This window comes from Hyperoodon ampullatus (genome assembly GCF_949752795.1).
Source record: "Hyperoodon ampullatus genome assembly, chromosome: 13".
In the NCBI taxonomy this organism is placed as follows: domain Eukaryota; kingdom Metazoa; phylum Chordata; class Mammalia; order Artiodactyla; family Ziphiidae; genus Hyperoodon; species Hyperoodon ampullatus.
The window spans coordinates 24,520,702-24,546,639 of NC_136926.1; the positions used below are offsets into that span (position 1 = coordinate 24,520,702).

Consider the following 25,938-nt stretch of genomic DNA (forward strand, 5'->3'; position numbering starts at 1 on the left):
GAAACCTCACCGTCCACTGTTAGTTCTCCGGCAGGGAGAACTTAGGTGGTGGATGGGGAAGTTGAACAGGAGGATCTTTCTTCCCCAAGCTGTCTGGACGGTGCCACAGCCAAGATCGACCACTTGGGCCACCACTCACATCCCCGACCTGAAGCAGGAGCCACGAGACAGGGAGCTGCTTCAGCGCTGAGCCTCCTCCTAACCCTGGCCCTGTGGGGATCCCCTGGATTGGAGCTCCTGGGGGAGCACCAGCCTGGGGGGCCCTGTCCCTCCCCCAGCCCTGCCCCTGGAGCCTCCCCAACTTCCAAACGGCACTGGATTCACCACATCTTGAGGAGCCCGGAGCCAAGAGAAGCAGCTCAGACTTGGCGTCCTGCTTCTATTCTCTGCCCAAGAGTCACCAAAAAAAATGTATGGTCTCACAGCAGGCACAGCATCTTGTTTCTTTTAAAAAATAAATATTTATAAACTTAGGGAGGAAGATTCAAAGAATCAGTCTCTTTCCCTCCAAAAGCACAAATATCCCATGTGAGTCGAACCAAGGTAAGTCCATCAACCCATAAATGAAACTCCACCCCCAGGAGCTCTGCCTTGCAGGGCAGGGGAGCTGATCTCTGGCTCCAGGCCTCTTAGTCCCCCTTGGTGATCAGGTCCTCGATGTAGGCATCCAGCTCGTCATCTGTGTTAATGTCTATGTCCTGGAACAGAGCAGGGCAGGGTCAGCCGGGGGCCACAAGGTGGTGGGGGGCCCGCCTCCCCACCCTTCTTGCAGCTCGTGCCCCTTCCTCTCACCCCTCCACCCTGGCTGTCAGGCCTGTCCCTTCTTGATCATCCGCCCCCTCCCTCCTCTGTGCTCAGATGACACCCAGATTTCTTGCTCCTACCCTGCCTCTACCCCAAGTTCCCGGCTTGCCTTAGCCATGCTGCAGGCTTCTCAGACTCAAAACATCCAACAGCTCAATGGCACCACCCACCCTGAGTTGCTTCATCTTGGTACAGGCCACCACCGCCTCCCCTCCACCCAGGGGCTCAGACAAACCACAACCATCACCCTTCCCTCAAGACGTTACAACAAATCTGCCCACTTCTCTCCCTCCTCACTGTCACCATCCAAGGTTCAGGCTGCCAGAATCTCTCACCCAGACAACTGTGGGAACCTCCTCACTGGAGTCCCGGATTCTAACCTCCGCCCCCTCCAGGCCCTCCTACAACCAGAGTAAATGTCTTAGATTGCAAACGTCTTAGTGCCACACCCTCCAGGGACTTCCCACCTGGACAGGGCCCTGCTTCTTCTATCGCCCACATCTCCCTGCCTTGGGCCTCAGGCCCTGCTCTTCCCTCTCCCCAGAGCTCTCACATCCCACTCCTGCGTGACTGGTTCTGCCCTCAGCTCAAGTACCTCCTCAGAGAGGCTTCCCCTGAACACCCTAGTAAAGTGGCATCCCTGTTTTCTGTCTCTCTCGTATTTACTTCACAGCACTTCCCGCCAACAGTAGTTCTGTCTCTTCCACTTATTGGGCTATGAGAGCAGGACCCCTATCTTGCCTGTCTGCTTCACCAAGGGTCCACAGGACAGGCACAGAGCAGTTGTCCTCAATGTTTACTGCCTGGATAAAGCGCTGAGACCCTACAGGGCGCTCCCTGCTTCTGGGCTACCTAATCCCATCTGGGCGTCATCTGGAAAAGTGAGAATGTCTTTCTGTTTTATGACTTGGAGGGTTCTCAAACCAGGTTGTATATCAGAATGTCTAAACAAGGGCAAAAGTCTGATACCGTGGGTCTGGCTGGGATGAGGCCCAGGCAGCCGCACCACCTCCAGCCCTCCTGGTCAGGATGCTGTGCAGCCAGGGTTGGAACCACAGATTCCTGTGAGTGGGGAGAAGGGAGCAGGAGGTGCCCAAGCCCCCCCTCCCTGAGACACCAGGTGGTCCGCTACAATGAGAGGGCTGCCTGGCTCACCTCCTGCACCTTTTGCAGGAGCGCCACGATGTTGGTCCTCAGCTTCTGCAGCTTCTCCTCTGTCTCGCGGAGCTTTCTCTCGGAGGTACGCAGGCTCTCCTCGGAGGCCTTGGCCCGCGAGTCGGCGCGGCTCTGGTAGGAATGGCACAGGTTCTGGAGCCCCACTTCATACTGCTTGAAGTACTCTTTCTGTTGGGAGAGGAGCTGGAGGGTGAGTGCCTGAGCTCACAAGGGTCCCCAGTGCCCTTCTAGATGGGCACTGGTGTCCCCAACTGGCTCAGCACAAGGAAGCTCAGTCTGAAAGGATGCCAGACCCAGAAGCAAGTGATCTCTCTAGCTCCAGAGAAGAAAGACCTCGACATCCACCTCACAGGGCTGCCACGAGGACGAAGATGGGATCACACATGACGCACGTACCAAACTGCTCTGGCAGACAGACAGCCGTGAGTAAATGTGAGGGATGATTCTCACCATTCACCTTTCTAAAGTGCACAACAGCACTTTGAGCAAACCACTTCCAAGTCACAACCAACAATGTAAAGATCAAAAGTTCTCTTCCACAAGTATTTATCAAGCACCTATCAACAACAGATTCCTCCAGGTTTGTGTAGTATGTTTATACAGCATCAGAGCTTTTCACCATCTTCCCTGAGTACCTGAAACTTCCCAGGGGTGGGGCAGTAATGTTAACTAGCACTCTCTCTAGACATGGGGCTTTATCAAACTCTCAGAAATTAGCAGAACACTTGTTTCAAATGAAAGTTACATGGAATCTCAGTATAAAAAACAATTTGGGTAGTAACTCTTTATGTTTAATTTCAAAGTTACAACATTATGATTTACTCATAAATCACCAACATGAATGATGAGGCCATTCTGATGAACACAAACCCGTGACCAGCAGGTCCTGGCTGACAACTGCAGTCTCGCCAACTCTACCATTTATTTACTTCTGTGAAGATGTATGAACTACCTAGCACTGAACGGCTAAAAACTGCTGTTTTTAAAACGTGTTAGAACTATTTAATTGTTTACAATCTAGAATACTATCCCAGTAAATCAAGAGGGCAACAGAAACTTCAAATTCTGCACAAAAAATAATTATCACTTGGCAGCGCAAAAATAAATGTTCAGGGCTTCCCTGGTGGCGTAGTGGTTGAGAGTCCGCCTGCCGATGCAGGGGACACGAGTTCGTGCCCCAGTCCGGGAGGATCCCAAATGCCGCGGAGCGGCTGGGCCTGTGAGCCATGGCCGCTGAGCCTGCGCGTCCAGAGCCTGTGCTCCGCAACGGGAGAGGCCACAACAGTGAGAGGCCCGCGTACCGCAAAAAAAAAAAAAAAATGTTCAAGCAGGTGCCAAATGTAAATGTAATACACACAAATTAAAATGTAATACACAATGTCTTAAGCCTAACTATGTTTGTATTCATTTTAATTTTTTTTCCACTTTTAGGCCATTAAAGATTCACAGGCAGTTATGTTACTTTTAAAGTATATATATATATATATATATATATATATATATATATATATATATTTTAAATCTAGTATTTGCAGGACCCCTGACGGTCTGGAACGCCTAGTCCAGCATGATGAGCAAAAGGACAGTCATTTACAAACTGACAAGGATACAATGAACATTAGATTCTTGTTGTGTCCCTAACGTTAAAAAAATTAAAGTTTGAGTTATTTTAGGCATTTCACTTAGGTGGCTATTAAACTGATGCATTAGTGGTACACCTCCCCTTACAAGCATAAGCCAACAGACTATTTTAGGCTCAGATGCTCCTACTGACTGTGCTTTGGTCTGAGCAGTCAGGCCCCCTGCAGAGATCCCACTGCACCCAGGCTTTACTCTGAATTTGGCAACAACTTTAAGCCAAAAGCAACAAACATGCCAGGCCGACCTAGCTGGCTTATCAGCTGTTTGTTCCTGGGATCTGCAGAGGATGCCTGCAGCCTGAACAAGGGTAAGCGTTGAGGTGTAGCAGCTTTCTGTGAAGCCACCATGAGTTCTGCACCTTCTAGCTTCCCCAGCGTGCAGTGCGCCCTCATCTCGCAGGGGAGCAAGACCCTTGTCCTAACAAGTTGTTCTGGGTTCGAATCTGAGCTCTATTAAGACAGACTGTTCACCTCTCTGCCCCTGAGTTTCTTCAGCTCCTAGCCTCATTTCCCTTTTTTAAAGTAGAATGGAGACAAAACTCCATGTTTTCCTCTCTGGCAAACTTTATCAAGCATACAGCTGCCCCACGAGGGCCTGCCATCTTAAACATATTAACCCTGCAGTTTCAATTCCAGTTGTCCTCTCCAGAAACTCCTCCCTAGAAAACTTAAGCTATTCCTACAGCAGAAACATCCTCTTGATGTGGATGACTCCCAATCCCCATCTCCAGCCCTGGCCTTCCCACCCCTCCCAAGTGCCAGCCCCAATCTCCAGTGTCCTGTCCACTGGACATCACCAGAAATGAAGTGCTGGTACTTCCAGCCCAAGTCAAATCACAACTCGTCTTCCTCACCCTCACCCTGTTTCTCTCCCAGTTAACAGCTTCGTCATCAACCTCTAATTCCCACAGGGAAGCACGTGACCTCTGCCTCCTCTCCATCACCTGCCTTCAGTCAAAGAAGGACCCCTGACACGGCCCCTTCACCTGTCAGAGCTCCCATCGCCCCTCCCTGACCTATCACCATTAGACCAGCTTCCCTGTCCCTGTGTCTCCCATCCACCCTCCTACCCAGAACCAGAGTTACCCTCTTAGGGGCAGGGTCAACGGACTACTCACTGCCTGTGACCAAATCAGCCTGCCCCCTGTTTTTGTAAAACAAGCATTACTAGACCTCAGCCACATCCATTCCTTTGCATATGGTCTTATGGCAGCTTCCACACTGTAATGGCAGGGCTGAATAGTTGCCACAGAGACCTTACAGCCCATAAAGCTGAAAATATTTGCTAACTGGCCTCTACAGAAAAAGCCTCTTGACCCCTGCCCCGGACATGGTTCAAGTCTACAATTCCATCTGCTCAAACCTTTAGCTGGGCCTCCATTTCATACAAAGTTTAAGCCACTGCACCTCAGAGGGGTGCCCCCGATGCCTCCTATCCTGGCTCTGAGGGCCCTTCTCCCTGAGTGCTCACCACAGAGACCACTGCGCTGGCCCCCACCTGCCCTTGCATCCCTGAGTCTTTGTTCACGACAGTCCCTCTGCCTCAAACACTTCCCGTCACTTCTACAAACACTCACCCAAACGCACGTTTTTCTTTAGCCCTGGTCGCTCTCTCCCCCTCCCAGAGGCTGCCCCCAGCCCTCCCACCCACCTTGCAGAGCACTTACTGCTCTCAGCCTCATGTCTAGGTACCTGCTAAAAATTCAGTCTCTACTGACTCTTAAGCCACTTGGAGGCTCCAGCACTGAGGCACTGCATCTGCATTTGCTAAATAAGATCCCACGCTTATCTCCACACACCACGAGCTTCCCTATACCTCCGAGAGTCACGTTTTCGGCACTTTGAACCTAAGCTCTTTACTGTTTCCTGCCTTGGCAGAGGAAAAGGGACGTACTCCACACAAGTCACACCGGGCCTGTCCCTAAGTGAGGATTCCACTCCACCCCAGCATCTCACCAGCTGCACACCAGTCATCCGGCTGAGCAGCTTCTTTTTCCACCATGTAAAGTCCCCTCTTCCCTTCCCTCAGCAGATGAAAGGGAAGCTGGCCAAACGGGGAAGGGGGCACACAGCTGAGAGCTGACAATCACAACAAGCACCAAGGGGGGCGTGCAGAGTCAAAAACCAAAGGCTGGGCAGACTCACCAGAGGAAACGATATCAGCTCATCTGAATTCATAGCACTCAGCTCCTTCTTAGAGATGGGGAAACTCGGAGGCAGGAAGTACCGTAAACAATTCCTAAACAAGAGAGAAGGTGGAGACTGGAAATCAGAATGGCACAGAGCTAGTGGAGAACCAGCGCTGACCCCGGAGCAGGACGACAACGCACCGAAGGATCTGGACGAGGAGGTCAATGGTCTCGTGGTTGGTGCTCGGGGCGGTGGTGTCGGGCTCAATGCGAATGCAGTCCGAGGTGGAGGGTTCCGCCATGGCTACAGCCTGCTGTGCCACAGCTGCCTCCTCCTCCTCCTCCCCGCCCTCCTGCTGCGTGTCCGGGCTCTGATACTCCGGGGAAGGGGGCTTCATCAACCGCACATCCTCACTGCCTTTCTCCACCCTAGGGAGGACCCAGTGTTTGTGTCATATGTGTCCCAGGCTCCCAGGATGGGTTGCCTGCCCCTGCCCAACTCTGTCAACCCAGCCTCCTAGAAGGGGCATTACCAGCGGTCTCTTGGTGTCGTGTCCGTGGGCACATAGTCAAACTTCACCTTCCACCGCACCACGTTCTTGCCCAACTCCACGGCTGTGACACGGCCTGTGTACCACTCCCTGTTCACACGCACCTCCACGTGCAGCCCTTTATCTGAGAGTGCGGATGGAGTTAGAAAACTAGACTACAGCCCCCCACCCAGGCAGGGCCACCCTGAGAAAGGTCATCCCAGGTTCACAGGGACAAGAACCCCTAGGAGCTTGACGCCACTATGCCAGGGACATGGAGCCCAGCCACCCTGGTCTCCCTCCCCAACTGTCATGAGGGTGCCGCAGAGCAGCATGATAACTGCCAGAGGTGAACACCAAGGAACTGATGCTAAAAATAAACACGAGGGCATGCTAGCCTCAGCATTCTTCTCGGAATTAGACTTGAAACCATTGTTGCTTGAGAGCCTGGAGCCAGGAAAGCCTCCATGAGTCTTCGGAATACGGTGCTGCTGGCAAGGGGCCCCCTTCCCACTTCCCCACAGGCTCTGGGCACCTCCCTGAACTCACCTTTCTGAGCGCTCTTGAGGTCAGCTGGGTCCTCTTCCCCAGCACTGTCTGAGAGCTGCAAGAACAAAGTCTGTGAGAGGCACCGCCAGTGCCCCTGAAGAACAGACTGTCCGCCCAGGGTCACAAGCCATCACCTCATGCCGTCTCGTGCGGCTGTTTAAATCCCCAGGCCTCATTGAGAGCCACTCTCTCAACCATTATCTCAGTATCTACACACCTGCCTCCAAAAATGTCAGTAAACAAGAAAGCAGGCATAGGGGCAGAATGTCAGACACCGAAGCAGATCTGCGTTGGTGTCACCTCAAGCCTGTGAGTAGAGCCACAAGCCAGTCTCACTCAAGATCCTACCAGGCACCATGTTTCTAGTCGTCTGTGTGACTGAGTGTCCTTCAGAGATGGACTAGGCTTCTGAAAGGCTCGTGTCATAGACTGCAGGTGGCGGGTGGAGACCCTGGGGAGGGAGAATGCTGAGAACCTACCTCATTCAAGTCCTTTTTTTCCTCCTTGACGACAAACTTGCCCCGCTTGGACCTCTCTTTCCTCCTCTCAGCCTCTTCCTCGGCTTCTTCCTCATCAGAGACCCCAAGACTCCGCTTCCAACCAGGAGTGGCCTACAGCAAGAGGAGCGGGAACATGAGGGACCCTGGCAGCCCCTCAGGTGCTGGAAGATTCCATCTGGCCTAAAGGAGCCATTCAGAGAGGGGTCTGTGGGTCTCAGTCCCCGCCAGGGCTGGGCTCCCAACAGTACTAGGGACACAGCAACCCACGGCCTCTACGCACACGAGGACCTTTGCTCAAAGCTGTCACAGGGGAGCCTCTCAGTTCACTCCCCACTGAACCACGCCAACCACTGCTGCAGCCCACCAAGGCTGTCACCAGGCTGCAACCTCTGCCCACCACGTGAGAAGCCAGTGAAGGCGACTCAAGTCTGTGGAGGACCAAACCTTGGAGGGGGCACCAAAGAGCTCCCTGGACAGGGAACCAGCAAGCTCTGTGCCCGCCATGAGTGCCTTCAGCTATCAGACTCCTCCTCTGCAGGGGCAGCACAGAAGGCTGATCTCCACTGAGGCTTCTCCACCCCCCACCGCCCCCCATGCAGTCAATGCTGCCCCCTCCATTCCTATACCACTGTGGGCAGGGCTGGAGAAGGAGGAGCATCTCACCAGGGAGAGTTTACTGGGTGGCTCCGGCTTCTTGACCACTGGAGTCTTGATGGCTCGGGGGGCGGGGACCTCCCTAGGGCTCTTGGAGTTGGGCAGCAGAGATGGTGATGGTGGCTGCACGAGACGGGCGGGCCGGGACACAGTCTTGACTGGAGTGTTGGCAGGCTTTCGGGGCACCTCAGGAGGCTGGAGCAGCCTGGAAGTACTGGCCTCCTCCCGTGCTGTCAGGGCAGGAGGCTTTGGGACGCTGCTGATAACAGGAGCCTTTCGGGGCTGGCTGGCTGGTCTGGGAGCCTGCAGGGAAGGGGGTCTGCTCGGGGCATTCCTGATCACAGCAGGTAAAGGAGGTGACCGAGGACGCTGAGGTCTACGTGCAGGTTCCTGAAAGAGGCCCAGAGAGAGTGACAACATGGATCCCAGCATGAGACACCTGAGGAAAAGCCCTGCCCCTATCCCTGGCCTTTACCTCAGTGGAAGGTCTGGTGGTCACTTCCAAGGGCAATTTCTTCAGGTCAGCTTGGGAGCGGATGGGTGTGGTTTTCTGCAGGGTAAACATGATGAGGAGGTCGTTTGCGTATCTGGTACATTCAAGCATACTCTTTTTGGAGCCCCACGGTCTGGGACAGTGGGCAAATAAAAAAAGAACACCTGGGCCACAGTTCTACTATTACAAACCTCCCATTCTCACTGAGAAGACAAAAATTCACAGACACTAAACTACCAGCAAATTACAGGATTCTATATGATTAATCCAGCAATTGAGAGACCGGGGAAAAGTGTCAGTGGACTAAATTCCTATAAAACAAGCCAAAAAGGTTGGAGATCCCTAAAGGCCAAAGCCGGAAAGGACAGGTTGGATTTGGCAGACAGGGAAGCATGCATACAATGAGAGCATCTGCCTGTGCAGAAGTCAGAAAGGGAAAGGCTTTTGTAATAAATACAATAAACGGTTGATACCACACATGTATCTAAAAAAACCTGACTAATCAATTAAGGAAAAAATTTAAAACAACAGTAATATAAGAGAACAATAAGCAGTTCTAAAAGAAACACACGAAAAAATTGTTCAATTTTAGAAATATGAAATTCAAATTTAAGATGTGTATCTTTGCTTATCAAATTTGCAAAAACATTTAAAAATAAAGGTATGGCTGGTAAAAAACAAAACATAATACATCTTCTGGAGAATAATTTGGAAAGTTATTTAAAGAAAAACATAGGGCTTCCCTGGTGGCGCAGTGGTTGAGAGTCCGCCTGCCGATGCAGGGGACACAGGTTTGTGCCCCGGTCCGGGAAGATCCCACATGCCGCGGAGCGGCTGGGCCCGTGAGCCATGGCCGCTGAGCCTGTGCGTCCAGAGCCTGTGCTCCGCAACGGGAGAGACCACAACAGTGACAGGCCCGCGTACCACAAAAAAAAAAAAAAACAGAATTTTAAAAATCCTTTTACTCTTTCAAATTCACTTCTGGAAAACTATCCCAAGAAAATAATTACGCACTAATAAAAAAAGTATGTGATATGACACAAGTAAGTCGTGATCTCTATTTCTAATAAAAAATATATGTATTTATGTGTAAGTAGAGGTCATAAAAAGTTGGAAGGATGTGCAGTTAATGGTGGTTACCTCTAAGACAGGATAGGTACTTTCTGGAGTTTCAAAACATTCTAAATGAATCGGACCTCTTTGTAATATATAAACAAAATTGTTTTTTTTTAAAAGAATGATCAAGGCATACTGGAGAACCAGTGTGCCTGGAGGTTGGGGTTGGGAAGCTTGGGCAGCACTCATGGGTGACAGAAGGGTGAAACTGAGCCTGAGGGAACAGAGGAGACACTGAGGGGTCCTGCCCATGTGCCCACTGCCCATGACCCACACACCTGCAGAGCCTCCAGCTTCTCTTGCTGCTGGCGAATTTTCTCTGTCAGTTGCTTCTGCTTCTCTTCCTGTGTCTTCAGATCCTTTCTGAACGTCCCCAGGGGAACCTTCTGCTTCTGTTCAGAAGCCTCACACCTGTAGACAGAAAGTGCTAGGAAGGGTGTGGCAAGATAGCTCCAGGTAGGGCAGGGTCCTTCCTCCTCAGCCAACCCATGCTCTCTCTCACCAGAGCAACCTCAGACTTCCCAAATGCACTGAATTAATACTCACTGCAGGACACACTTCTATTATTTCCAGGCACTTATTATACGCAGCAAGACAGAGATGTAAGGACATGAGCACTGACCTCAAGAAGCATAGTGGAAGAGTGGAAAAAGCACGGGGGGAGGTGGGGACGCCCACAAACTCCTTGTTAGAAAAAGTGCTCACCGGTCCTGCTCAGGATCAGGGTTCATGGAGCAAACCCAGGTGTCCGGGTAATCTTTTTCCACAGAACTCAGCTGGAAGGGGAGGGTCCGCCACTTCAGACACAAATCTGTGACACAGAACATACCCTCAACAAAACATCAGCCATGCCCACCAACAATAACCAGGCTCCTCCCAGCCAGGCCCAAGGCAGAGATGCCCCCAACTTTCTATGCAAAGATCCTCAGTCTGGCTCCAACTCTGCCTTCCTTACAGAACAGTCACTCTTCTCAGGGACAGTGATTCCAGCAAGGATGGAAACTTTATACCACAGACCCTCAGCGGCCCCAACCCCTCTCCCTCCTCCAGCAAAATCCTGGCTCAGTCATCACTCACACTTCTACCGATGTGGTACCAAACCTTGTGAGACCCGGCAGGGTAGATGACCTCCTGCCTCATTTAGAAAGGACAGGTGGGCACAGCTCAGCCCCAAGACTGAGCTCCCAGGGCCATCACCAAACAGACTCATATCCCTAGTGGGACATACATCCCTGAATGTCAGTGCAATCAGGAGGCCAGCACAGCGACTATGATGGAAAGGAGTCAGGAGGAGGTGCTGACCCCCAACTCACCACACTGGATGGTGGTTGGGATTTCCATAGCTCTCCGTCGTTTGTAACGGAGCTCACTGGATGGAGGCTGGTTCCAGTTGGCAGAGAGGTAGCCGAACTCATCCCAGAACTTGATGATTCCCCGCTGGGCTGGAAGACAAGCACCCACACCATCGCGTGAGGAGTCAGCCCCCTGAGGCAGCGAGAGGATCTCAAGGCTGGAGGTGAAGTGAAAGGGCGTTACCAATGGCGATGTCCTTCCAGTACTGTGCCAGGTGCTCCCCCATCGCCCGCAGCAGGTGCCGGTACTCCTTGGCATCAGCAAAGTCCTGCTTGTTGTGTGTAGGCTCCAGGACCAGGTAGGGCACATCTACAACCCCAACGACCCCGCCACATGCCCTGCAGGAGGAGGTAGACACGGCTCTGTCACCCCACTGACCAAACCTCTCCCGCCAACCATCCTGGGCTGAAGCTCTCCTCAGGCAGCACTCACATGCCCCCTTCCAGCTGTGGGCCCACTTTCTCATACATCTTGATCAGGCGGCTACAGTTGTAGATGAACATGCCGTCCAGGTCCCGGTGTTCGATGTTGACCCCAAAAACAAAATTCAGTTCCTTGGGTTCTTTAAGCGCTCTGAGAAGACAAAAGATAAATTCAAGCAGATCAACCCATTAACACACAAACACCACGGTGTTTAAGATGTATTAAGCTTAAGCTGAAACTTCAGACACTTAAGTTTTGCCTTTGCATTCAATATGCAACCTGTAGACTTGACAAGGATACTCACTGTGCAGTCACTCTAAGCTCCCTAATTAAAAGCATATGACTTTAGCTTTTGGTATCAAACAGGGATGTATTTAAGTATGAATGGGATTCTGTGAAGCTGTTGCAAATCTCTGCAAAGATGCTTATTTAGTGGAATAAACACAAGGTCATCTGCATAACCATTCCACTAACGTGACAGTAATTAATTTTAAAAAGACAAAAATTCACAAGAACAATAAACATGTGAGAGAAGAAACGATCATGGGATAAACGTCAACAAAATCGTGGAAACTGAAAAGCAGATGGATGATCAGTGGACAGACTCACGGGGCAGATACCCAAAACCTAGGCCTGTGGTGAGGAGGCCAAGAAGTAAGCAGGGACTCAGGCCCAGAGCCTGCAGAGGCTCCAGACGTGGAGGGGGACACAGAGATCATATAATGAGCCAGGACAAATGCCCAGTCTAGATAAAAAGGAACAAACTCAATCTATAGCATTATTCCACACTTGTAACCAGGGATACAAAATTAAGAGTACATATCACCAGGTGGGAGAAGTATAAGGGAGTTTACAGCTGTATTTCTTAAATATTCTGTATTTTACAAGTTGTATACAACGAGCATTTTATACATCCTTTAAATGAAAAGAAAAAAAAAAGGAAAAAGGAAAGGAAGAGGGAAAGGATGGGCAAGGTGGGGAGAGAATGGCGGAGAGAGAAAAGGGGAGAAAGGAAGGTGGGGGAGGGAAGGTGAGAGAGCTGCCAGTGAGGACAGGCTGGTGTTCAACTCAAGGTGCTGGCTCTGCCCACCTTGTCCTGGCTCAGGGGAGAACTGAGCCGGGGAACCTCTCCTGTAGTGGGCATGTGACAAACACCTGGGGATCACAACATTAATGGCTTTCTCAAAGCAATCTGCATGTGACAGAATAGCAACCTTGTGGGGTGGAGAGGGATTCCTCAAGCTCTTTCTTTGTCAATAATCCATACAAAAGCTACATAATTTTAAAAGACCCAAGGCCAGCCGGGCACTCACCGCTGCTTGGCCTCCTTGATCCGCTTCTTGACATCAGCTTCTCTGCGAAGGGTAATGGCCGTGTTCTGGACCTGTCGCAACATCACCTGGAAACACACGCCAACACCAAGTAAGGAGAGAAAGTGCTCTGGGCCACAGCCGGTAATATCATTAACAACACATCTGAAACTTCTCACTTTAAATCACATGGACGCAAAAACAGACCTGGAAATTTACTTCCTTTCCACAGAAAAGGGCCCTCACTAAGGACAAAACACAAAAGCTGTGCTTCACTTGACCAGACTTGCTGACACAGAGGAAGAAACACCCCCAACCGAAACAACAGTCTGCAGAGGTGTGTGTCACAGGGGAGGGGTGGAGAACTGCTCTGACCCTTACTGCTGTGTGTGACCTGCGGCAAGTGACCCTCTTCCATTTCTTTCTATAAACTGAGGATACTAACAGTGTCCACCTTACATGGTTGCCAAGATCCTGCCATACAGTGTGTTCAATAGTGACTATGGAAACATCATCACTTCCCATTTTGCAGCTCTAGGGCAAGGGGTTCATGACTGGCAGGAGACAGAGCCAGGCCAGCTCTGGGATCCTAAGGGCAGCAACGTTGGAGAAGAGCTGCTGGGTCTGGGGCCTCACCCTAGAGTCCCGCGTGAGGTCTCCGCCCAGGCGCACTTCTAATGTCCGAGCTTTGCTCTCCGCCTCCCTTGCCTTCTCTTCAGCTGAAACCCAGAAGAAACCATGATAAGAATTCAAAAGGTCAAATCTCTTAGCTATCCCTCCTGGACCCCATAGTGCAGTCCCTGCCGTATGAGACGTTCGTACACTGTCAGGGAACAGGTGAGCTGGGAGAGCAGCCTCCTTGCTTGGAAAGTCAAGGAGGCCCCCAAGAAAAACACACCTTTTCCAACTTTACAAATGAATCAGAACAGGTCAAGCACTGCCCAAGGTAACCAGAGTTTAACCCTCAGCAGGAGCTGGAAGTTACCAACAGTCCTCAGCCAACCACTCTCCTTGAGCAGCCAAGAAGCTTTGTCAGCAAGAGAGACCTTGAGATTTTTGCCCTGGAGTCAAGAAAACCAATTTCACAAGTATTTGTGACAGAGGACAGTATGGGACTCTTCACTCTGGGCAGGCAAGCTTTAGATAACAGCCTATAAATGGCTGAAGGAGTAGCCTGGAAAGAAAAACTGCTGAGGGAGAGGTGGGAGAGAAACTGGACGAGTGGTTCAGGAAAGCCCACCCCTGGGTGTTGCATGGAGCTTTTGCCTGGATCCTGCTTTTGCCACAAGCAACGTCCCCCAGACGACCCTCCTGCCCAGGGGGTCATTACCAATCCGTGCCACGTGTTCAGCTTTCTTCACCTCCTGCTCCGCGCGGGTCTTGAACCGGCTTGACGTGTACTTGTACATCCTGGGGAGGCGGGGGGCGAGTAACCAGAGGGCCTGAGCACCAGAGGTGCAGGGCAGCAACTATCTTGGCCCCCCGATGAGTCAAAGCCAAGCTTATTTTAGCAAAAAGACTCAATTCCCTACTCCACCTGCCCCTTGCCATTCTGCTCCATCTTTGAAAAGCAACCTCACTACTCTCCGAGTGTGTCATTAATCCCACAGCAGAAACCAACCCCAGCAACCAGCAGGGCCTCTGCTTCCCTGTGTACTGTCTAAAGGGCCATCAGCCCTGCAACCAAGAGGCTCAGACAGCTCACCGTGTCAGACTGAGCACCCTCTACCTCACAGAAGGCACACTCAACGAGCCTCACCAGCCACCTCTGCCCCTCCCTCAGGACCCAGTAGTTTGTCTGCAGTTAATCACAAGCAGCTTAAAGACCCAAATGCAGTCAACACTGTCAGAGCCGCTCATCCACCATCACTCCAAAGATGCCCCAGAGACACGTGGCCAGGCGCCATCCTTGGCCCAAAGGAAACAGCAGGCCAGGGTGGGCAGGCCCCTACCTGGGCTTGTAGAGGCAGCAGGAGAGCCTCTTGGTCTGCACCTTGTGCCCGTGGATGAAGATCCGCATCCGGGGATCAATGTAGAGCACAGCAGCATAGGCGCGGAAGGAGCGGCGCTCTGGCTTCCTGGAGGCGGCGGAATGGAGGGTGCTGTCACCCTCCCACCACCAGCCCAACCGAAGGCCTGGGCGGACAGCCTCTCTGCAGGTTCTCCACCTTTCCACCTCCCATCTCGGCTTCTCTTGCTGCCCTGAGGGGTGCTTCCTCTGTGTGGGCACCACATCCCACCTCCTCTCATGTCCCTGGCACAGACACCTAAACTGGCCCCATCACCCCAGCACGGACCTGGCAATTCCTCTCCCCTCTCTAGTTCTCGGTCTCTTTCTCATTCAAGTTAAGGAGCTGGGGCAAGGATCTGGATTAGCTGAGGACCTGCTGTCCTTCAATTCATCCCTTCTGCCTTAAGGCAGGAAGACATTGAGTTCTCAGCTTTACCAACTCTAAAACTGGGGAATTCAGGGAACAAGCTCACCCCTCTCCCTCAAGTCACCTCCCTTTTCCTCCCTACCCAGCCACACTCACGTGCCCTCCGGGGAAGTCTCTGCCATCTGGATATCTCTCGGATTTGAGATTATGTCCAGCTCTGGCTCTCCATTATCCATGAGTTTGAGATTGAAGATGATCACCAGCGTTCCTAGGGAATAGAAATCCTGTGGTTCTACCAGGCACCCCCAGCCAATCCCCATACTGCTCCTGGCTCTGGAGCTCCCCGATGCTAGAGGCCACAGGCCTACTTACCACTGTCCCCCGGAATCTTCATGAACTGAGTCATCACTTCCTCTTCATTGCGGAAGGGAGAATACTTATAAATGAGTTCCGTCTCGATGGCAAACTTCTCCACATTGTCTGTGACAGGTTCCCGGGTCCGAGCATTCCAGGTGGGCAATGGGACTATCACCTTTGGAGGAAGCACAAGCAGACACTTGAAGGAAGCCCCGGAACAGCCTTCCCCCTGCAAATGTGCATCCATCTTGTCCCTCCCTACAGTAGCTCCACACTGCCCCAAGGTGAGGCCCAAGCCCCCCAGCCTGGTACCAGTGGCTCTAGCTTCTGCCCCTCCCCAAAACTCTGCCTCACACTGCTAGGTCCTCTGGGGTATGCTGGCTTATGGCCTGGGGGTCTCTGCATGAGCAGTTCCCTGCTTGGGATATCCCTGGTCATTTTCCCTATTTGGTAATAAGTCTATTATTTCTACTAAGCAAAACATATTTGCGATGATCTAGTGAATCTAAAGACACACACAAACATAACTTATAACTCAGCAATTCTACTCCCAGGTATATATCCTAGGAGAAATAAAATCTAAAAACAAAACACTACAGTATGAGTCCATTTATATAAAATTCATAAATAGGCAAAAAAAACTATTATTCAAGAATGCATACACAGGTGACAAAATTATAAAGAAAAACAAGGAAATGACTGATCACCAAGGCAGTTCCTTAAGAGGCGCGATAAGGAATATGATTGGTGAGGGGCACATGGGGACTTCTAGCATCAGTCTACGGTGGTGGCTACGTGGGTATTCGCTTTATAATTACTCTCAACTGTACGTAGGTTATTTTTTTTAATTTTATTGAAGTCTAGTTGATCTACAGTGTTAATTTCTGCTGTACAGCAAAGTGATTCAGTTATACATATATATAGGTTTTAATACACTCTTCCATATGTATAAAATTTAATCTGGGCTTCCCTGGTGGCGCAGTGGTTGAGAGTCCGCCTGCCGATGCAGGGGACACGGGTTCGTGCCCCGGTCCGGGAAGATCCCACATGCCGCGGAGCGGCTAGGCCCGTGAGCCATGGCCGCTGAGCCTGCGCATCCGGAGCCTGTGCTCCGCAACGGGAGAGGCCACAACAGTGAGAGGCCCGCGTACCACAAAAAAAAAAAAAAAAAAAAAAAAAATTTAATCTTACATCTACGAAATTTCTAGAAAATTCTACCCTTGTCAATTATACCTCAATAAAGCTGGGAGAAAAATCCTACTCATTCTTCAAAAACCCTACTAAAACGCCACTTCCCCGGAGGCATCAGTGTGCATCTCTCCCTCCCCCCACCCCTCTCCCAGGTGCCGGGGAGCCCTGTAGCCTGGGATTCCCTCTGCAGAGCAAACCACTCCAGGCACCTCAGAGGTTCAAAACGGATGGCCCACCCTGCGGAAAAGGGGATTCTGTATTTTAACAAGCTCTGTGGTGATAAACTGTTACGAGTTCTGAGGCACTTTACTGGTTTCTAAGAAGCTATAGTATTCAGCCCTGGGGCTGGTCTGGACACATTCCCACCCGGCTAAAAGTGATCTTATTTTGAAATCTTGGCTGAGTTCATACTAGAGTACAATCCAAAACAGTGACCTTCTAGCACCAAGTAAGGAAAAAATTTCAACCTAGCTTTTTCACCAGGGGAATTGAGTTCCATTTGTGTTCTGTGAATTGGTACCTCCTTTACACCTCCCAATCTTCACAGCAGTCCCAGGCGACAACAGCATTACTTTAACCTCTGGGCACTCACCTCATTTGACACCCACCACCATCAGAATATTCCTCCTTTACTTTCAGGGTCACCACTCCCCTGGCTTTCCTCCTACCCCTCTGGCCGCTCCTGCCTCCTTTGCTGCCTTCCCCTTCTCCCTGGCCTTTACATGCGGGCGGGCATGCCTAAGACCCCAGGCCCTCTTCTCCACACGCTCTTTTAGGTGAGCCCATTCACTATGAAGATTCCTGGGAGTCTAAGCCTCCCCCCAGCTCCAGACCCAGACTTAACTTTGCATGTCTAGGACAAAACGTACACGCTTCCCCTCCAAACTGCCCCTCTTCCATCCTTCCCTAGCTCCAGACAGCCCACCCCCAAGTGCCACACCAGGACCTCAGCCATCTACAACCACCCCTTCCCATTTCCCCTTTCCAACTGATTAAACACCCGCGGCCACTCCTATTTCTCTCACCTCCCTGCTGGAGTCCTATAGACAGCCAGGGCCTCTGACACCAACACCCCAATCTTTCCAATCCAGCCACCACACAATAACCAAACTGATCTTTTCAAAGAGGATCTAATACATTGCTTAGATTCCCTTTCATGGCTGCTTTTAATTAAGTCCCACACACTCCCCAAAGCCCAGAGGTCAGGCCACACCTGCCCTCTCTGCTCTCCAGAGGCCACCACCTCTCGTCAGGTGGCCCCTCTGCCCTTCCCACAGCCCCCACCAGCTCTCAGGCCAGGAACAGACCGTTTCTATTGAAGCGCAGCCCCTGCTCGCACCACCCTCAGTCCACCAGGAAGCAGTCCTGAAAAGCCCAGCCGGGGCCAAATCCTCCTGCCCCACCTTTCCCGGGAGTGCTTGCCAGCTGCAGCACTTCTCTCACTCACCAAAAAGGCAAACAAACCCAGTGCCTCACGAAGTAAAGACGACAGAAAAAGAGCCTTTCGTTCCCAGCATGAACTGATTTGCTATGATTTAGGCTCACATCTAAACAAGGCCAGTACCAATTTACTCACAGCCAACCAACACAGATGAGTTAGATTGACACTGACCGCATTTCACCTGTTTAAGTGACAGGAGTGGATTTCTCTCTGCAGACCCTCTTGGCCCCCTCTCAAGCTCTGGCCTCCATTTCTCACACAGGAAAGGAGTTAAGAGTTCAGTCTGAGGCTAGGCAGGCCAAGGCCTTCCCTGATCCTCCCATGAGCAGGCGCACACCTCATCAAACCAGCTCTGCAGATATGAGCCACCAGGCCCAAAGAGAATCAGCTGTGCATGTGTTTAACTTACACAGTTAATTACCAAAAGGTTTCAAAATCAGAATATTCTACAGTCATTAGGCCTTCCTTCCAGCATAACAATAATCAGCTGAGGCTGTGTGTCAGCTGCCACTTACTGAAAAACTTAAATGGTTTTCCATGTGTTCGCCTGGTTCACTACCTGCCCAGGCCCTGCAGGTATCAGACTTGTAGCTTCTGATATAAATGGTTAGAGCAACACATTTTCTCAAAAGGAAAATGCACTCACAGCACATTCCACAAAATCACCATCATATGGGAAAGACAGTGCTGTTCCTATTATCATCACCAGCTGTGGTCTCCACCCATAGTCAGGGAAGCCCCAAATACTCCCCCTGATAAAACAGCTCTCCCCAGTGACATCCCCCACCCCAGGACTGAATTCAAGCTGCAGATCTAGGAGACCTACAAATCCAGCTCTTGGTTCCTGACACTTGATGGCCTCATTCTCAGGGACAACTCTTCTCTGAAGCTGTGAGATTTTACTTCCTCTCACATTAAGACACCTGCCTTAACCCCTCAACCAGTTCATCCAACCAACCAGCTAATCCCATAACAGGGGATGTGGCTGCAATCCTGCAATGCCAATAAGCCCAGCATGCAAATGACCTACGAAAACAGGCTGGGCAGAACTAGGAAGTGGAATGGTGACTGGGAGAACGAGGATGGGACCTACTTCATCAATGCCTTCCTCCTCGTGAAAGGTACGTGACAGGAAGAGACAGGTCATGGTCTCTTCCTTCTTGGTGAAGAGGATAAAATCCTTCCCAATGCGCATCGAGCCCCTGAAAGGGAAGCAGAAATGGGTTATTCTCCTAGGGATTCAAAAGCTCATCTGAGGAAGGAGCAAATCCCCCTCCGGACGTGATGAAACTGCCTTTGGAGGGCTCCCCTAAAGGCCTCCCTGGGACCCAGGACCCTGAGCTGAGCTCCACAGCCCTCACTCCCTCTCCTCCCCGCCCCCCACCTCCCGACACTCCTCCTCCTGCTCTTCCGTGGGCCTCAGTTTCTCCTCATCACCTTCTCGACCACATTTACCCAGCACGCAAGGTTCTCTCACCACCAAGGATCAGCCCCGGGGGAGTCTCACCCCAGCTTGTCGCTGACTGTGCTCTGGTTTCTTCCCAGCCACACAGGGCTGCTGTGGCCTGACTGTGAGCCACCAGGTTTCACTCCAGTAACACCTCCAACACACACATCATCTTCCACACTGAGCACATCCAGGTCTCACCCTGTCCTTCCTTCACTGACACAAACTCCCCTCCCATCCACTCATCAAACGGCAGCACCATCAAGGGAACAGCCCACTGCCTATGCTTACAAGTCCTCGAAAAACCAGGATGACCCCAAGGCTCAGCCAAACACAGGGCTAACCAAAGTATCGCTGTTGAACACAGTTCCAAGGAGGCCTACAATTGGCTCATGTCCTGTAACCACAACCATCTTGTGTCTTGAATTGTTTTGTCACCTCAACTCATTAAGCCACAGGTCCCTGCTTTAGGAAGCAACTGGTTTCTGTGCCTCCAGGCTGACTTCCACAAGGCAAAAGTCTGAACGGAATCAACTGCTCCTTCATCTATGTGGCTGAGTTAATCCTTCTGAGGAGCAGGCAAGGACAGGCCTTTCCAGGAAACACTGAACAGGGCAAAAGCGTGAAGCACCAGTGGGAGCAGGACCCACTGACCTGTCTTCTGAGCAGCTTCTGGCTTTATGGCTATTACCTCATTAGTCCTCCTAATACCCCAGGGAGGTGACAGCGGCGGGAAGCCTTATTACTCCCTTCTATGTAAATACAAATACAAACTGGGCCAGTGTGCCAAGTATGCAAATGAACGCCATGCCCCATTTCTCCGAATGTTCAGGAAAACTCCAGGACACTATCCAGAGACGTCCTGGTGGCTGCCAAGTTGTCTTTCTCCTCCTCCAGTTCCCGAGGTGCTGGCAATGCTCCCTCCCCAGACAATCTCACAGTCCTCCTCCTGCCTCCCTGAAACTTCCCGGTGGCAAAACGAGGCACATTAGCTTGCCTTCTGCCAAAGCTTGCTCTTACCCTAATTTGGCAAAACCTCTCACTTTATGCCTCTTCCCTGTCTTTAATCCTGACCTTGGAGGGTAAATAGCAACAACCCAGAAATGCCACTTCTCTGCTGGCTTCTCTGCTTCACAGCCCTATTCTCACCACAAATCACTTCCTCCTGAAACTCTTTCAACTTCTACACTGGTTTCAAAATGAATTCACTCTGAACACTAGATGGCTCCATCTCAATGGCGCCTTCTCAAAATACGCTGATGACAACACTCTCAACTTCGGTATGCTTTCCTTCCTGGTCTTCTAAGCACTTCCAGAATCACATTTCATTTGCTCCTGAAACTTCCTCAGTAAGGACGAATGTCAGCGTTTAGAAGCCCATTTTCTACAGTAGGAAACAGATACTCAGAGGTGCTGAAACGGCTTGTCTGAAGTCACAGAGCTGATAAAACCAGGAGGGGGTTTTATCTATAATCCAGAAGGGAAGTCAGGGTTTCTTACATCTGACTCTAGGAGACCTCAGTTGTTGGAAACTTAGATCACCACACCAGAATCACCTGGGCCCTACCCCAGGCCCACCAAATCAGGCCAAAAATCTACCATGGAAAGATCAAAGGAGAGAGAAAGTAAGAAGGGAGAAACTAGGCTAGGGCTCTCACAGTAATGATAGCATTTAATTCTTAACCTACTCATATGTGTTATAATCTCAATTTACAAAGGAGGAGCCTGAGGCTCACAGAAGCAATTAAGCGGCTGATGTCAGATTTGAACTTTGGTTTGACTGAAGTGAGATGGACAGCAGCTCCGGCCTTGCAGTCAGAAAGACGTGGTGCATATCTCAGCTCTACACTTGGGCATTTTCACACCTTTGGGCAAGTCACATCACCCCTATAAACCTCAATTTTCTCATTTGAAGATGAGAATCATAGTACCTATACCTCACAGGGCTATGGTGAGGATTAAATGAAATCATCCAAGTAAAGTTTTTAGCACAGTGCCCAGCACATGGTAAGTGCTTGTTATTGAGAGACAAGTGGGAGATCCAGGTACCAGGTCCTTGCCATCATGGGAAGCACTCTCTCTCTTCCCCATACACCCAAGCCGGTTGCATGGAGGGACAACTGATGCTGCTGCCCAACCAAACACCACCCTCAAATAAAACAACACATTTCTACAGCAAGACTAGAAACGTGACTCAGAATTCCATTTGTACAAACTCCAATCCCATTAAATCTTATTCCATCCAAAGGTATGTACAGCTGGAAGTGAGCATTTCAGAAATAGAAATCTTTCTCTTGGGGCTTCACTCAAAACAAGAACACCACATTCCAAATGCCAAACAAGTGGGAACCAAGGGCTGAGAAAGAAGTCCCAAGGGATGGGGAGACATTAGGTAGGTCCCTGCTACAGGGCCTGGCAGGACATGTGAGTAGCAACCAGGTCCTTTGGTGGTGTGTGTAGGGGGGGGGTTTCGGGTCTCTCACTCACTCACCCTGGATCCCCAGTGCCTGGCACAAAGCGTGACAGGTGCTCAGGGGACATGCTGCACCACGGTGTGACCCCCTCACCATCTCATAAGCAACCCAAGCCCACAAAATAGCCACTTGCATCTTCAACCACAGGGTAAAAATAAGAATTTTCAGTAGAAGGAGAGGTGCTGTTCCAGAGCACAGTGCCAAGAAAAACCTACAGCTTCTCCCACCTCAATGATTTTGGATGTTCATACTCTTTGATCTGTGACGTAGGCTGGACATCAGCTGCTAAGTCCCCAAACCACAACTCCTTCCCGACTCTCCTCCTGTTCCAGAATTACAGTGATGGAGGGACAAGGACGAGGAACATTTCCATTGGACAGAAGCAGGAGGGCACTGCTCGATTTTGTTTCGAATCCTGGGACAGGCTTCTAGTATACTTACGATTTTAACCCATTCCCGTACTGTCCAATCTGGGTGGACTCAGGCGTTCGCTTGGCTGACTTCCCAAACTGGATCACGCTGGCAGCATCACCTGAAGTGGCGGACACAAGAGAAAGTGAAAAGTTTGCTTTTCTTTCCCAGACTCTCAAAAATCAAAGGTCTGAGCCTTGTTAAATCCAAGCAGGGCTGTCTGTCTACTGAAAACCTCTGTCCAAGGAAATTCACAACCATGAGGCAAATGGAGGAAACCTCTGACTGGCCTGTCAGTACCGCCATCACTAGGCCCTTGTTCTGTTACCAGAACGTGGTAATAAGGCTGGGGGAGGCCACCACAGTTCCAGCTCCAGGATATTACACAAGCTGATAAATACAATGTCAAGAGACAGGTAATCTGACAGACTTCAGGCTACCATTCAGATCCTATCTCCCATGATAGAACAAAACCCAGCAAATCCGTGAGTGGAATTAAGCCTAAGATGTTGCAAGAGACCTCCCTCTCCCTTCTAGTCACAAGAGTGAGGCAACAGAAAAACAAGTTAACACAATAAGCATTTTGTAAAAATGGTTACATCCTCCCCAAAAGAAGCAATCAGCCCAACACTTACTTGGATCCATTCCTGCTCCATCATCCAAAAAACAAAGCATAAATCCTCCACGAAGGTCCTCTCGCCTTTCTGTAAAAGAAGGAGCTGCCATTACTGGGCAGTTACCCACCAGAGGGTGGCAACTTGTGTGTGATCAGAAGGTGGATCAATGTGAAGCTTAGTCCAAAAAGGCCTTCTCCTTCTAACAGTCCTAGCTAGTGTGAGTTAAATGTCAGGGCCCTTGATGGTAGGAATTTCCATCAAAGGCTCTCCAATGCATTCTAGTTCACAACAAAGCATGAGAGAATCTATAAGGAAGGGACAGAGAATACCTAGTCCAGCATCTAGCCACAGCCAGGGCCACTGAACATGCACGGATTTCATACACACCTCAACCATCCTTCTGCCTCTCTGCACCTGGATTTTTTCTACCTCTGCCTCCTGCTATGGACACTAAAGTACTCCAACTACTACATGCTGTACCTTATCAACAGTGCTCAAATTCAACAGGGTACCTCGTTTGTGGGTTAAGTTTGGGGTAGCCTTCAGATAAAGTGATCGAGCCAGACATGCTATGGACACAGTGGTAGCAGCTGCTATCTAGAAGGTGAATTACTAAGTCAGTATGTGACTATCCCCAGGCCAACCATAGTTTCTGGGGCATCAGTATTCATCGTCACATCCCCTCCTTGCTATGGGTCCTTCAAATAGCTCCCCATCCCAGAAGTGAGATGGCACAGAGTGTAGTGAGAGCTGCCTGGTTTCCAACTAGACCTGCTCGACTGGAGAGAGGAACAGTCCTTTGACAATAAGAGACAGAGCAGCTGTGGCAGGGCATCCTGGCCGACAGGAAGGAAATGCATGAGACTAAGGCTGCGATTCCAGTGGCTAGAAGAACCCCTTCCTTCAGCAGCTGTCTCTACAGCAGCAAGTGGTCACTCAGAGCAGTCTGGGTCCAAGCACGTCAGAAACACTGGAGAAGAGATTCCCAAATAGGGAAGGGGACCAAACTAGAGTTTCCAAGGTGCCTTTTGACTCTAGTGATGAGGACTAGGCAGGCAAAGGAGGAACGGCACAGGCCTTGGAATCAGGAGAGCATTTGTACTAAAAAGGAAAAAGGTCAGTTTAAGGTACTACAGGGATAAGCCCAAGGCTGCCTTGGAGTCTATTCCCTAATTGAGGACATTTTTGTCTCCCCCAAGCTGCAGTTCACCAACTTCACCCAACTATCTAAGCAGTGGAACCTCAGTTTAAAATGCTCTTTGTCCTCCCCTCAAACTAAATATTCAAGTAAGTCATAACCACCTCTGTTAATTAAAATGCTATTTCAGAAGTACTATAAGCCACAGAGATTTTCAAGTATCATTCAATGTTCAGGAAGCTGAACTTTGCTGAAACATTAATCACAGGTGCTTCCTGAAAGTTCGAGAATAAGGACCTTCTTGGAAGTACTACTGGTAGATAAGAAAATTTTTCCTGTGGCAGTGCCTTTTATCAGTCTGAAGAACCCAAATGAGATCTAGTAAGCAGAAGCAAGTGCAAAAGAGGTGCAAAAATTCCTCAAAGTTTCCTTCTGGAGGAAGCAAAGTGTCATATGGAGACTCAAACTGGGTCAGGAACAGAGCGTGGTAAAGGAAGTGTTCTAAATCTAGCCAAGAGCCATTTGCTGTATGCTTTAGCCATAAAATGTACAAGAAGACTCTGCTTTGGGATCTAGAAATTGGTTCAAGCCAAGTGTATCTGAAAAATCTCCAAGGATTGATTACTGGCATTTCTTGAACACTACCTAGGAATTACTTCTAGGTCCTTATGTTTGGTAGAACAGGATTCAAGGGCTGTTTTTCTTTTTTTTTAGTTTTGATGCTTTTTTAAAATTTATTCATGTCTGGCTGCATTGGGTCTTCATTGCTGCACGTGGGCTTTCTCTAGTTGCAGCAAGCGGGGGCTACTCTTCGCTGCGGTGCGCAGGCTTCTCATTGCAGTGGCTTCTCTTGTTGTGGAGCATGAGCTCAAGGCACACAGGCTTCAGTAGTTGTGGCACACGGGCTCAGTAGTTGTGGCTCGCAGGCTCTAGAGCACAGGCTCAGTAGTTGTGGCACACGGGCTTAGCTGCTCCATGGCATGTGGGATCTTCCCCGACCAGAGCTTGAACCCGTGTGCCCTGCATTGGCAGGAGGATTCTTAACCACTGCGCCACCAGGGAAGTCCACACAGGCTGTTTTAACACACAATCATCACTTAACAGTGGGTCTGAGATCCCTTTCTTGCCCAAGGACTTCATTTTAAAGCTTTTTCATATGTTTATGAGAGTAAGAGACCCACCTATGGAGGGTCCTCCTGGCCACACAGTGACCAACAGTCTGTAAGCAGCTAGCAGTGCTCAGGTCCACGGTCACGTGTGGCACTGCCTCAGGGCCAAAAGAGACTAGATGACACAGCAGTAACTCCTTCAACTTTGTAAGGAGGTAGTATGGCATCTTCACTTGGCTAAAATGCTTATCCCAATCACTCAGTTATTCGATGTGCCTGGCTCTGTGATGAAGATAATAGCCGAGAATAATGCGGATGTGATCACTGCCTTCAGGGAGCTTACAGTCCCTAGGATAGCTACTCCCTGTAGCAGATCAATAAGCAGGAGGGTTTAAGCAGAAGGAGACTGAGAAGAGTGTCAGCTAGAGCAAAGGCAGTGTGCATAAGGATCACCTGAAGAGCCTGTTAAAATACAGATTTGGGGCTCCACCCTGCAGAGTCTAGTAGTGTCGGTCGGAGGTGGTACCTGAGAATTTGCATTTCTAACAAGCTCCCAGGTGATGCCAATACTGTCCACCACCGGACCACTCTGTGAGAAGCAGAGAGCTAGAGCTAGCAAGAACTAGAAGGCCTCTCTGCTCGAACCTATCTCCCCAGACATTCCAGCAGTTAGAGATGCATTCCTAACACATCCTATT

At 50.3% G+C, this 25,938-nt stretch overlaps 1 protein-coding gene across 3 annotated transcripts in view; it reads right to left on the reverse strand.

The window, feature by feature from the left end:
• Positions 1 to 431: 431 nt before the first annotated feature.
• The window catches only part of MORC2 (MORC family CW-type zinc finger 2), a gene marked incomplete at its 5' end in the record, with an annotated part of 39,507 nt that continues 14,000 nt past the window's right edge, over positions 432 to 25,938 (reverse strand). Inside the window, 23 exons of one of the 3 annotated variants that reach the window (XM_079717186.1) lie at positions 432 to 698; positions 1,969 to 2,148; positions 5,766 to 5,859; positions 5,951 to 6,178; positions 6,283 to 6,424; positions 6,829 to 6,883; positions 7,308 to 7,439; positions 7,992 to 8,372; positions 8,458 to 8,532; positions 9,870 to 10,002; positions 10,297 to 10,402; positions 10,905 to 11,033; positions 11,128 to 11,282; positions 11,377 to 11,517; positions 12,681 to 12,766; positions 13,314 to 13,396; positions 14,008 to 14,087; positions 14,630 to 14,755; positions 15,212 to 15,323; positions 15,428 to 15,587; positions 19,138 to 19,246; positions 22,407 to 22,497; positions 23,012 to 23,080. In XM_079717186.1, the coding sequence (XP_079573312.1) occupies positions 630 to 698; positions 1,969 to 2,148; positions 5,766 to 5,859; positions 5,951 to 6,178; positions 6,283 to 6,424; positions 6,829 to 6,883; positions 7,308 to 7,439; positions 7,992 to 8,372; positions 8,458 to 8,532; positions 9,870 to 10,002; positions 10,297 to 10,402; positions 10,905 to 11,033; positions 11,128 to 11,282; positions 11,377 to 11,517; positions 12,681 to 12,766; positions 13,314 to 13,396; positions 14,008 to 14,087; positions 14,630 to 14,755; positions 15,212 to 15,323; positions 15,428 to 15,587; positions 19,138 to 19,246; positions 22,407 to 22,497; positions 23,012 to 23,080 (2,936 nt within the window). In that variant the 3' untranslated portion in view covers positions 432 to 629. Of the gene's footprint in view, positions 699 to 1,959; positions 2,149 to 5,765; positions 5,860 to 5,950; positions 6,179 to 6,282; positions 6,425 to 6,828; positions 6,899 to 7,307; positions 7,440 to 7,991; positions 8,373 to 8,457; positions 8,533 to 9,869; positions 10,003 to 10,296; positions 10,403 to 10,904; positions 11,034 to 11,127; positions 11,283 to 11,376; positions 11,518 to 12,680; positions 12,767 to 13,313; positions 13,397 to 14,007; positions 14,088 to 14,629; positions 14,756 to 15,211; positions 15,324 to 15,427; positions 15,588 to 19,137; positions 19,247 to 22,406; positions 22,498 to 23,011; positions 23,081 to 25,938 lie in introns of all 3 variants that reach the window. The other 2 variants (XM_079717184.1, XM_079717185.1) reach the window with 2 other exon arrangements.